At 39.9% G+C, this 12,993-nt stretch overlaps 1 protein-coding gene across 1 annotated transcript; it reads right to left on the bottom strand.

Annotated features, from left to right (window-relative positions):
* Positions 1 to 4,160: 4,160 nt before the first annotated feature.
* LOC149149663 (pentatricopeptide repeat-containing protein At4g21065-like) lies at positions 4,161 to 5,612 on the bottom strand. Its single transcript, XM_089442550.1, has 2 exons — positions 5,174 to 5,612; positions 4,161 to 4,519 (listed from the first exon to the last, which is right to left on the bottom strand). The coding sequence occupies exons 1-2, from the start codon at positions 5,610 to 5,612 to the stop codon at positions 4,161 to 4,163; spliced, it is 798 nt and encodes a 265-aa protein (XP_089298676.1).
* Between the last annotated feature and the right edge of the window lie 7,381 nt (positions 5,613 to 12,993).

Raw genomic sequence — 12,993 nt, 5'->3', positions numbered from 1 at the left:
ATGTCAAGGGTCTTCTTATTTTTCAAAATTTATCAAGGTCTTCATACCTTTCCCATGGAGATGTCATATGAGATTCATCCTATGTTGATTCCTTGTGACCTTAGTTGCAACTTTCACGATCTCTTCTTTCTTTCTTCAGATATTACTCCTCAAGAACATCCATTTGTTCTTCCTTCGTCTTTGTCAACCACCTCATATTCCATATGAGGACATATTATGTTGATTTCATCTTGTCAATATGTGAACCATGCCTCATGCATATTTCCAACAAAATAGATCCCTTTTATTCGATCATGCTCATGAGGTAGAGCATTCACCCATGCTATCTACAACTATACGATGACATGACTCAAAATACATGCATACATGCCTCATTTCTTCTTTTTGGTGATCTAGACTTCCTTTCGCAGCTTCTTTGATTGAAAGTACTCCAACCATCTTGATATGTAAACTCTTTTTTCATCATGCCATCATCCCATAAATCCCATACAAGATGGAATTCTCAGCGAGACACTTGCTTCTTAAAGGAGAGGTGAACCTCTCATTGAAGATTCCAACGGAAGATCTTGATTATCCTCATCCTGCAAATGCTCCTTCCTAATTATGATGATACATGATGAGTTCTTTCTATTCTAGATGACTTTTCGTTTCCCATAATACTACTTATGCTTTCAATGAGGTTAGCAAGAGTCACTTCCTTTCTATGATGACTGCTACAATCATGTAGATTTCTACTTCAACTATCCTTTCAAGCTTTTCTAATGAGCTCTTGTTTTAACGATATTCTTCTAATATGATGCCATCTTATACTAAGATGCATCTAGTCATAATGCTTCTCATCTTGATTGACATGGTAGAGGTATTTTAACTTCCTACTCCTCCTTGCTATGCATTGGAGGAATCCCAATAGTGAAGATCTATCCCTTTGGATTTCTTCTCATCAGGTTCTTCCACCTCTTTGGTGATATGAGCTTCATTTCTTTCTTTCCTCTTGTTGTCCTTCTTGAATTTTGAACAATCTCTCTTGTGATGCCCATATCCCTGATAACCATAGCATTGGATCTTCGACATATCCTCCTCATTTTTCTGAAGACCAAACTTCCCAAACTTTCATTTTCTTTTAGCCATGGCAGAAAATGCTTGAATTTGGTCCCACATCGCTTTTTGATTTTAACCTGGTTTCTTCATTTTTACACAATGACCAGAGTTCATTGAATGAGGTGGCTTCCTTCTTTCCCTAAATGCTTGATATGAAGTTGCCCCATTCCTTCAGTAGTGTATTGAGCATCACAGTGGTTATTTCCTTATTGGACATTATTTCCCCAACTCTTGCAGTTGGTCTCATAGTTCTTACACCCTCATAAAGTATGAAGCTATTCCTTCTTCCTTTGGAGGTTTGACAATTAAAACCTTAGCATGATCAATGGCTTCATTTTCCATGAGGATAAAATCTATCCTCTTCTTCCATGCAAGAAAGTTTGATGAGCCAACCAGTTCATTGCTTTCCTTGCAAAACGAAGTCATTTTGACAGATTTAGGTATAGATATAAAGATACTTGTCAAGTGAAGATACTCCTAGATGATGAAATCTTCAACTTGATGCCTTCTTGATTTTGATGATGATGTAGATAATAGAAGATGTCTTCCTATCCTTGGATCAATGCTTTTTCCTACTTCTCTTCCCACAAGTTAATGATAGTCAAACTTGTTTCACAACCTCAAATTTTGACACTTCTTCAGAATTTTAGCTTGTTGTAGCAGTTCTATAATTTTAGCCTTTTCTGCAGTAATCCTAGATCATATGAGTGACTAGAACATGGACAAATTTTCCTCCATTCTACTTTGCTTGAATTGACTTCTTTTTCCTATTATTTCTTTTTGCAAAGGAGACCTTTCTTGGCACAAAACTTGACCCTTGAAGGTGGCTAAAATTCGATACTTGTTGTTGTGGAAGGATGTCCTAATACTTCGCACATGTGGAGAATATAGCCCAGAAAATAGACCCAAAAGTGCTTCGTTTTTCCTTCCTTGTCATAGTGATTGTAGAATGTGTGAGATTCCCAAGAACGCTTCAAGTGTATAACCCTTCTTTGGATAAGCTAAGGATTTGAGGTCTTCTATTTTTGAGATGTGATGATCCTTGATATGAATGGTCCTTCTTGATGATTTATAAAGATGATCTCTTTATACTTTGGCCCTTGAGTATTCTGCTTTGTGCTACCCTTCCTTGATGTAGTCACCTTAGGTATGATACCACATTGAGAAATCTAGGGGCAACAAGTGTAGGTGATTTCTCTTACTTTGATAACTACTTGTGATGCATTTTTACTATTCTTGATTAACTTCTTCTTTCCTTTATTATTATTAGTTTTCTCTATCATCAAAAAACTACCAAATCATAAAGAAAAATGAGACAATAGGACACAAGATTAGGCGATCATCCAGGGCCAAAACCTCTCTAAGTAAGAGGAAAAACCACCATAATTCTTCTCTTCTTATAGACCTTCAATTGATGAATTCCAAGACCTATGACTCTTGAACAAGACCCTCCAAGACCAAGTCAACTTTCCTTCTTGAACAATTTCCAACAACTTCAATCCCAACAACAATTTTTGCAACTTCAGCCTTGATGCAGCTTCAGTGGCTTCGACCTAGTAGCTTCAACAACTTCCACCTTGATGCTGCTTTTGTAGCTTCGGCCTAACAACTTCACAACTTCGACCTAGAAGCAACTTCATAGCTTCGACCTTAGAACTTGACCTTGTAGCTTTATAGCTTCGACCTTAGAACTTGACCTTGAGGCTTCTTAGCTTTGACCTTGCAGCGTCACAACTTCAATGCAGCTTCACAACTTTGATGCAGCTTCAAAATTTCGTCTTGCCTAGTAACTGTAGAAACCCTAACAAAAGAGAGAGAGAGAGGCCCAAAACTTCGATCTTGTTCTTCTTGTTCTTCATCCTTTTCCAGCTTCTATCTTGAGGAGATTGAACTTGCTTGAGAGTGTGTCCAAATGAGGTCGAGTTCCTTCTTATATATAGGCTTTTGAGGGGTATGAATTGCTATCTTTAGGCCGACTTGTCCCTTCATGTAGGCTGACTTGATCTTTGTGCCATGATGAGGTCTTGGAGGGTCTTTTGACTCTATTTTGACTCAAATAAATTTTCTTTACAATATGTGACATGCCCAAATGGTCTTCAATACATGACAATGACCCAATTGACTTTATGACAAACCTAGAAGCACTCAATGGGTGCTTGACCTAAAAGTAAATTTCCCTTGAGCATGAAACCCATGCCTCAAGGACCAATGATAAATTTATTTTTCTCTTTTCATTAAATAATAAATACATAAAATCAAGATCACATATGTCATTATGAAGACTAAACCTAGTTACATATTTCAACATCCTTATCCTGTTGTACTTCCAAAATTTGACAATACTAAGCAAGAGCTAAATTTATCATCTTTCATTTTATCTTCCAAATATAGGATTTCAGACCTTTCTCAATTGTTATGTTACTTGAAGCTCGATCCTTATTCTACCCAGACAAGCTCTCTGCAATCATATTTCCAAGGAGGTCAACAGTCCACTCACATCTTTTGTTCACTTTAATATCTTGATGTAACTTCAACCTAAAAGTTTTGAGAATACCCATGCCACCTCAAACTTGTTGTATGGGCTCTTGTCCTTGAGAAATTCCCTAGGGAGATATAGCCTTTGGCATGATACATGAAAATAGTAAGCAGTCCTCAAACCCCACTCCCTTTGTAGAGACACCAAAAGAATAATATAGCACATCCAACTATGCTTGTTTTAATTAGACCTCAACATAAATCCCCCCCCAAAAAAAACTGAGTTGTGGAAATAATGAAATGGATAAAATCACTTGGTAGAGTTTCTTGCATAGTGACCTCATTTATTAACTTTGGAAGAATTGTGGCAATTACAACATATGCACTTCTTATGCTTTTGATGAGACTTTAGTCATATTCAAAATTTGTTGACAAGCACAACAAACTGTAAGCTTCTTCCTCCCGTAAAATAATGCAGATTCCCACCATAAAACTTGTTGACAAGCACAACAAACTGTAAGCTTCTTCCTCTCATAAAATAATGCAGATTTCCACCATTCCTATCGCACATCATGTGATGATTACTTCTACTTGCTCTTGTTTCCTATCATGCGCATAAAGTGCACATCAGGTATAGGCCCTGTGTCCTTAATCAATCCTGTTAGCCACTGCAATTCTACATATATCTCCTTTGTTTGTGGGTGTGATCTATCTCCTACCACAAATGTATGCACTTTGTTCTTAACCTCAATCCAACTATATCCAAGCTTCTTTTTCAACCCAACATCCTTCATCATTCTCCTCATTTTGTTCACATCATCCCACTTGCCAGATATAGCATAAATGTTTGACAATTGAACATATGTTGTGACATCTTGTGGTTCCAATGCAAGAATGCATTTTGCAGCTTGTTCCCCTATCTCTATATTGCCATATACTCTACAAGCTATAAATGTTTGACAATTGAACATATGTTGTGACATCTTGTGGTTCCAATGCAAGAATGCATTTTGCAGCTTGTTCCCCTATCTCTATATTGCCATATACTCTACAAGCAGCCAGTAAGCTCTGCCAAATCACTACACTCAGTTGTAAAGACTTTTCATGGATATAGTTATGTGCCTCATTTAGGTGCCCTGCACGACCTAGAAGGTCAACAATACATGAATGGAGCTACACTCCTGGTATAATGCCATAAGCATGACTCATTAAGTCAAGTATTTGAAAGCGTCATCCAGTAGGCCTGCATGGCCACATGTAGAGAGAAGGGCAATGAAGGTAATATGGTTCAGATGCATGCCAACATGTTCCATCTGTTGGAATAATTGGAAAACATTCTTCACAAGCCCATGGTTGGCATATCCTGTGATCATTGCATTCCATAAGATCAGGTCTCTATTAATCATTTTGTTAAAAACTTTTTCGGCATCCTCTATGCACCCACATTTCGCATACATGTCAAGCAATGCACTTCCCAAAATTACAATGCTCAAACCCTGTTTTGATGATGTGACAATGGAAATATTTGCCCTGTTCCATTGCTGCTAGACTTGTACATACTGTGGAACATTGTCAAAGGTGGACTGGTTTGATTTTATACCTGCCCATAGCATATCAATATAGGGTTCTAGTGCCCCCTCACAACCTTTAGAGTGACAAAATCCCCCCATCATTGCATTCCATGAAACCACATCACGTTTAGGCATTTTTTCAAATAGCTTGATCGCATCTTCAGTGTTATTGCATTTAGCATACATATCAACAAGGGCACTACCCACAAAAATATTTGTTTCCAAACCCATTTTAATAATGTATACATGGACCTTCTTACCATTTTCCCCTGATTGTAGTCTGGCACATGCCTTCAGAATACTGGTGAAGGTCACCTGGTTTGGATTTATGCCAAACCAAAGCATTTCTGCCACAAGTTGGAAAACATCCACGCCACAGCTATTGTCAGCATATCCTGCTATCATTGAGTTCCATGAGACCATGTCTAGTTCAGGCATATTGCCAAACAATGAGTTTGCATTTGCCATGCTACCCAATTTTGTATACATGTCAACAAGAGCATTCCCCACAAAAGGATATGATTCAAAGCCAGTTTTGATTATTTGTGCACGAACCTACTTGCCTTGTTCTAAAGAATCTAGCATTGAATCCGCACTAATAATGTTGGAAAAAATGAAGTGGTTTGGCTTCACTATTGCAAGGATTAATCCTTTAAATAGTTTAAATACCTCTTCAGAGCATATCAACAAAAAGGGTTTGTAGGAGTAAATCAGTGCAGGGCACAGGAAGAGAAAGCTGAGGGTTTCTAGCCCAGTTTATTTTCTCCATATTTATTTGAGTTTCACTATATTTCTAGATTTTCATAGATGGTCACAACAAATTTGAGAGATCAAGACAGATTGGATGGAGCCTACAACTTTGGCATTTGGAAAGCTAGAATGTCATTTTTGGATGAGTATGGACTAAAGGAGTATGCGAAGAATGTTATTTCTGTACCAACAAATGCACAATATCTAGCAACCTATAAAAAGGAGAATGCCAAAGCCAAGAGGATTATCCTTGATGGAGTCAAGGACCATATTGTTCCACATATCATAGAGGACACTGTGAAGCAATGTGGGATGCGATTGTAAATCTATTGTAGAATACTACATAAAATAGGATTTTGATTCTTTGAGAGAATTTAAAGACCATTAAGATGCAAAAAGGTGAAGAAATGACTTCCTATCTCACCAGAGTTCAACTTGCTAGGGATGAGTTGGCTGCAGTAAGAGATAAGCCAAGTGATGACGAGCTGGTGTGAATAACTCTAAATGGGTTTTCCAAGGAGTGGAATGTGTTCATCCAAGTGATCAATGGGCAAGATACACTACTAGGATGGGATCGCCTATGGAGTGACTTCACTCAGGAGGAGCTGAGGCTCAACTTGGTTAATGGTAGTACTAGCAGTAGTGGAAAAACATCGAAGGTTGAGAAGGAGCAAGAAAACGTAGCCTTAGCAGGTAAAGGGAAGGAAAATAAGGGTTCTAGCAAGGGATTAGGCTCAAAAGGAGAAAAGAAGAAGAAAGACCTAAGCAAGGTCAAGTGCTTTGATTGCAGTCAACATGGACACTATGTCAATTAATGTCCTAACCAGAAGAAGGGAGATAAAAATGGGTAGCAGAAAATGGATTCAGTGGACATTGACAATTTGTATTTTAGGCTAGAAGACGAATTCGGTCTCATAGCTTGTCACTCTAGCTCCATGTCTACAGGAGTCTAGTATATCGATAGTGGAGGGCAAACACATATGACAAGAGTTAGAGAATATTTCTCTAGTTATAAGGAAGAGGAGATGGACTTCTAGATATAGATGGGAAACAAGACTAAATGTACTCCAATCAAGAGAGGTACCATCAACATTCAGAGGGAGTCAGGAAAAAGCAATAGTTTAAAAATGTGTTGCATGTGCCAGGTTTAGGTGTGAACCTAATTTCAATTTCTACACTATATGACAAGGGATATGACATCTATTTTGTGGATAGGAGGTGTACACCGAACACTAGAGTTGGAAGAAGGTCAAATAGATTGGGGTTCGAAGCAACAAGTTGTACAAGTTGTAGTTCGATGCTCAAAAGGCACTGGTTAGCGACAACTAGATACTTGGGAGAGTTATGGCATAAGAGGGTGGGACACCTACATCATGGATCACTCAGGTCGCTCATGGAGACCGTGATGGGAGTTTCAGAATTAAGCATGGAACATGACTATGTGTGCAAAGGGTGCATGCTTGGGAAATTTGCTAAAGCAACATTCCCAAGTGACAGTAGAGCTAGTGGTGTGCTTCAGTTGGTACATTTAGATATATGTGGCTTATTGTCTACTAGATCTCTCAGGGGCTATGAATATTTCATAATCTTTATCGATAAATTTTCCATTAAAACTGGATCTATTTCTTGAAGACAACAGTTGAGTTCTTCAGTCGCTACCAAGAGTTCAAGGCTCTTATGGAGATTATGACAAGCACAAAGATCAAGGTGCTTCAGAAGGATAATGGAGGCAAGTATATAGATAAGGCCTTCACTGGGTTCTGTACAAAGGAGGGCATTAAAGAGTGGACAACTCCATACAACCAACAACAAACTGGGCTCGCAGAGTGAAAGAACAGGACAATAGTTGGAGCAGTGAGGGAAATGTTATATGACTAGGATATGCCCAAGATTTTATGGGTAGAGGCATGTAGCACAACAATGTACATTCGAAATAGGGTTTGTCATAGAGTGTTGGGGAAGATGACACCAAAGAACGCCTTTACAAGGAAGAAGCCAGAGGTCAGGCACTTCAATATCTTTGGCAATTTAGCTTATTGTCATTTGCCAGATGACAAATGCACCAAATTGGATTAGATTGCAGAAAAGGGCTATTTCATTGGTTACAATGAAACATCCAAGGCATACAAGATCTACATTCTTAGTTCCAAGAGGATCATCGTGACATGGGACACGAAGTTCGAGGAGGAGAAAGCCTTTTGAAGATCTCGCGAGTTACCAATAGATGATCAAAGTGGGCCAACAAAAGCTCCAAAAGTTGAGCAACAACCACAGGGACAACAAAGAAAGAGTACTATTACTAGTACGAGCACTAGCTCAAGTGCTGGAGGTCCAAAGAGTTCTCAAAAAATGGAGAAGTAGGGGCAGGATGAGGATCATGAAGCTCCAACAACCATTAGTGGAAGAAGAAATAGGGAGGTACTTCAGATATTGAAGAATGTGCAGGAGTTCGTGGGAGCTCCTAGGGCAAGCACCAGAGAGCGTAGACAACCAGTCAGGTACACGACATTGGTGATAGAGGTCATTGACAAAGAGCCTTCTAGTTATCAAGAGGCTACACAACATCATTTGTGGCATGATGCAATGTGTGAAAATTTCATCTATCACAACAACTAGAAATTATTTTCCTAATTGTTAATTTATTTAACAAATTATTTGTTGTTTGCTATGACAAATATCAAATAACTCACACTGTGATTTTCGCAAATAAACTGCGGAAAATAATAGCGTTGGAAACTGAGAAAATTCTAGCACACACACATAAAAATGACAATTATTTTTGGACAAATGTCCTTGGAAAAACCCAACTTGGGAAAACTAGTGCAACAAATGAGGGTTTTTTATTATGCAGCAGTGAAATGTGAGTACAATTTATGGATTCCCAACTGGCAATCCAAACAACAAGTATCTTACAAAAATAATTAGAGAGAAGAAATTTTCTCACTCCACAAGAAATCTTGGCTCTGGCCTCTACAGAAAAGGTGGTTGTCCAAACCCCAATGTGGGCCCTCTGCGTAGTCCTAGTGCTGCCTCTCACATGTGTGGCTCAAATCAACCTCTGAGCAAGCCGTCTAGATAGTCTCTGTTGCTGGAACTTGGAAGTGACTCTTCGACCCTCTAGAAGACTTTCTTAGCCTCTGGAAGCTAAATCGTCTTCCTCCCCCGCTAAATCAAACTACTCTGCTTTAGCTACTGCGTAGTCCTTGCGCTGCTTCTGCATGGATCACTTTTGTCACGTGTCGCTGTCTCTCCGGATCTAGAAAACTTCCTCCAAATCACTGACCCTGCCCCTCACTGTCTCTACATCGATCTCCTGTTCTTTGGCAACTGCTGCTGCTCTCTGGAAATCGATCTGCCAAGGAAATCGAACTGCTCAAATGTATTCCCCAAGTGCCCATCTACTTCTTCTTATAATCCTCTGTTAGGACTCAAACGACAAAGATTAAATGTTAATCAATGGCTAGGATCATATTGAAGTCAATCCGTGTGAGTTTCTAGATTATTCTCACCTTGACTTAATTAATTCTAATTATTCAACCAATTTTCCTAAGTTTAGACTTAGGAAACATTAAAAAATAGGTTAATAATATAATTAAGTCATCTTTAGGTGGAATTTCCAGAAACGATTTATGGGTTATGGAGATTTCATGTATTTTGGTCTCTCCACCAAGTTTCGTGACTAGAACGCATCCAATACTACAAAAACTAACACTCCCTCTTAGTGAGGACTGTGTTCTAGTGTTGCACACCCTGCCACAACACTCTGTTTCTGTACCATCCTCTGTTACGCTGCTGATATCTGACAAGAAACTGTGATGGAAATGACTGCGCTGCTACCTCATTCACGGTGCTGCTTCCTCAGTCATAGTGCTACTCCCTCAGTCACAGTGCTTTTCCCTCAATCACTGCGATGTTTCCTCAGTCACTGTGCTATTTCCTTAGTCACTGTGTTATTCCCTCAGTCACTGTCCATCAACCACTGCGCAAATCTTATTCATCTGCCATTGACTGTAGCTGAACCAAACTGTTTCTTCTGTGCTGCTGCTAACACTGCACTGTACATCCTTTTTTTTTTCCAACTCTGCATCTGCACTGCAACTCCCTCTCATTGTTGTTGCTACCACTACAACAACTACAACCGAGAAGCATCCAAAATACTAAATCAACTGTGTTCAGTATGATGCATCTGTCTCCTGAGTCCTGACTGCTACTAGCCTCTGAACTATCATTGAAGAATTTACGCTGCTGCTGACTTTACACTGCGCTCCTCAGTATTTGACTACTACTAGTCTTCAATTGTCACTCTGGTATATGACTGCATCTATGACATTGATCCAGCTTACTACTAAATATTGTGGGTCCTCGTAGCCAGGTGATGATCCATGAGGTGGACTCCTCAATGGACCCTGCCCATCTTTGTAGCTATTTGGGGCTACAACACCAAATCACCCCACCTCACTCCTTGAGGTATATCTGTGAACATAGCAAACTCATCCCCTAGCCTAGAAGAAAGCTTGTCTCTTTCCGCGGAGGCTGCCTATTGGTCCTGCTTCTCCTGCTTGTCCTCTTCCCGAGAGGACACTGCATGCTATAGTGATTGAACTCACCACACCTGAAGCACTTGACCTTTACAGGTCATTCTTCTTCTTCTTCTTCTACTCCACCTATGCCTGATTGAGACCCTTAGATGCTAGGCCCAAATTCTCCTCCTCACTTTTCACACCCTTGCTGCTCTTGCCGTTGATGGTGCTCTTCAATAGAGTCTGCCTCAATTCCTCCTGCTGCAAATCGGACCACATCCTGCCCCACCTTGGCAAGGTATCTCTGCCCAAAATACTTTGGAAAAATATCTGCTAGTCCTCTGAGACACTATTTAGTGCCAATTATACAAGCTCTGTGGGTTGAGGTGCTGACCTAACAACTAACAGTTGATCTCGAACTTCTTGAATCCGAGTGACAAAGGTATCTATGCCCTCGCCCTTTTGCATCCTTGTGTTCCTCAGCTTCTCCTAGAGATGCATCTTCCACTACTCGGAAAAACTCTAAAACAACTCAGACAAGGCATCCCACATCTCCTTGGTCATTCCCTTGTCTGCCACATGTGAGACAAGATGATCTCGGACTTCATCTAAAATCAATCTCTTGGCCTTCGCCATTTCCTTCTTGTACTCCTTTTGCTGATCGACATCTTGGGGTACTACTACCACACTCTCTGCATAGGTCTTCAGACAATATTCATCCAGAAGGAATAGCATTCTTGCCTTCCAGATGACATAGGTTGAGGCACCCTCTAATCTGTCTTGGTCCTTGAGCCCTGCTGTGGCCATCTCTGATTTGGTCTGGAAACTCCCTCTTTCTCTGCTCAACTGCTACTCTGCTACTCACGGTCCCTCCTAGAATGCGCAATTCTGCTAGTTGCTACTGCCAATCTGCAACTAGGAAAATTAGATTTCTTGGCTAGAGACCCTCTGAGAGAAATCTCCCTCTGTGTGTGCAATTTCTCTTCCACCTGACGTTGGTTTTGCTTTTGCAAAACACTCTGTGTCCAACTAGAAATCTTCTCAGCGAAAGTTTGAGCTGCTGCTGCTTCCTCTCACTATTGGAATCACTGTCTTGAGCAACTCGAATTTTCTGCCAACTTGCAACTGAAAATCGAATTCTTGCCCTAGTAATTCGGCCTGTCTGAATGGGTACTATGTTGCACTAGAAAATTTTGGCCCACTGCTCCCTCTGAGCAGCGAAATTTTCCTCTTCGCTTCTAAGATTTCCAGCTAATCACTCACACTGATACCATGTAAATATTTTGTCTATCACAACTGGAAATTATTCTCCTAATTGTTAATTTATTTAACAATTTATTTGTTGTTTGCTACAACAAATATCAAATAAATCATTGTGATTTTCACAAATAAACTGCAGAAAATAATAGTGCTGGAAATTGGGAAAATTCTAGCGCACACACACACATAAAAATGACATAATTATTTTTGGAAAAATGTCCTCCAAAAAACCCAACTTGGGAAAACTGGTGTAGCAGCTGAGGGTTTTATTATTATGCAGCAGTGAAATCTAAGTACAATCTATGGATGTTCAACTGGAAATCCAAACAACAAGTATTTGACAGAAATAATTGGAGAGAAGAAATTCTCTCACTCCACAAGCAATCTTGGCTCTGGCGTCTACAGAAAAATTGGCCGTCCAAACCCTAGTGTGGGCCTGTTAAATTTGGAAACTAGGGCCAAACTCCATGTGGGTCATGTTATTTATGGCAGCTGATATTTTTCTTGGATCCCTCTCATCGAGAGGTGTAGGATTTATCTAAATATCATCCGATTCCGATAAGTATTTATGAATATATGAATTTATTTTGATTATGGACAAATTGTCAAGTCGGCCAGCAACTTATGTAGGCTCAGAAGCCCAATAGTCATGTCTATTCAACCTCTACGTTTTAGTATAAATAAAAGAGGACTTGAAGTCATTTGTCACACACATATACTCTTCATGTGATCTACTCCTCTCCACGTCTTTGGGTTTTGGTGAAGGAGGGACACTAAGAGTATATGCTAGCCTAATATGATGCCCTAGCCGCAGATGATGCCCTAGTCGCAGTATGATGCCCTAGCCGCAGTAAATCTATCCGTAGCATTTAAGGGTGCCCTGTTAGAAGGTACTCTTGACAGCTATCAATGATGATCTAAGCAGCAAAGGGAGGCACTTATATGCAATCTAAAGAAGCCCTATTCTATTGACTAAAGGAGGCCCTAACTGCAGTTGAGAGAGGCCTAATCCACAGCAAGGAGGAGGGCCTAATACGTAGTCAAGGGAGACATCTAAACATAGCCCTAGAGAGGAGACCTAGCCACTGTCATAATGAAGCTGTAGCTGTAGCCATAGCCACAGTAAAGATATGCCCTAGTCGCAAGCTTATGAGGAAACCTGCACGCAGAAAAGAAGTGACTTATAAGCAGCATAAATAAGCCTCTATATGTTGTCTCAAGAGGATCAATCTGCAGATGAGAAGAGGGCTAATATAGGCCCTAAATGAAGGCCTGAATCTGCTATCTATTGACCCTATACGCAGCAAGAAAGAGACTCT

This window comes from Pinus tabuliformis, chromosome 9 (genome assembly GCF_031772625.1).
Source record: "Pinus tabuliformis cultivar Carrire ecotype Pingquan chromosome 9, CPIR1, whole genome shotgun sequence".
NCBI lineage: Eukaryota > Viridiplantae > Streptophyta > Pinopsida > Pinales > Pinaceae > Pinus > Pinus tabuliformis.
This window is presented reverse-complemented; position numbering and strand designations above follow the sequence as displayed.

Excerpts from the sequence above, each read along its gene's own strand:
- LOC149149663 (XM_089442550.1), bottom strand. The coding sequence starts at position 5,612 with ATGGCAAATGCAAACTCATTGTTTGGCAATATGCCTGAACTAGACATG. Across the intron at positions 4,520-5,173 it reads TATTGATATGCTATGGGCAG|CTTGTAGAGTATATGGCAAT; the intron begins GTATAAAATCAA and ends AAACATTTATAG.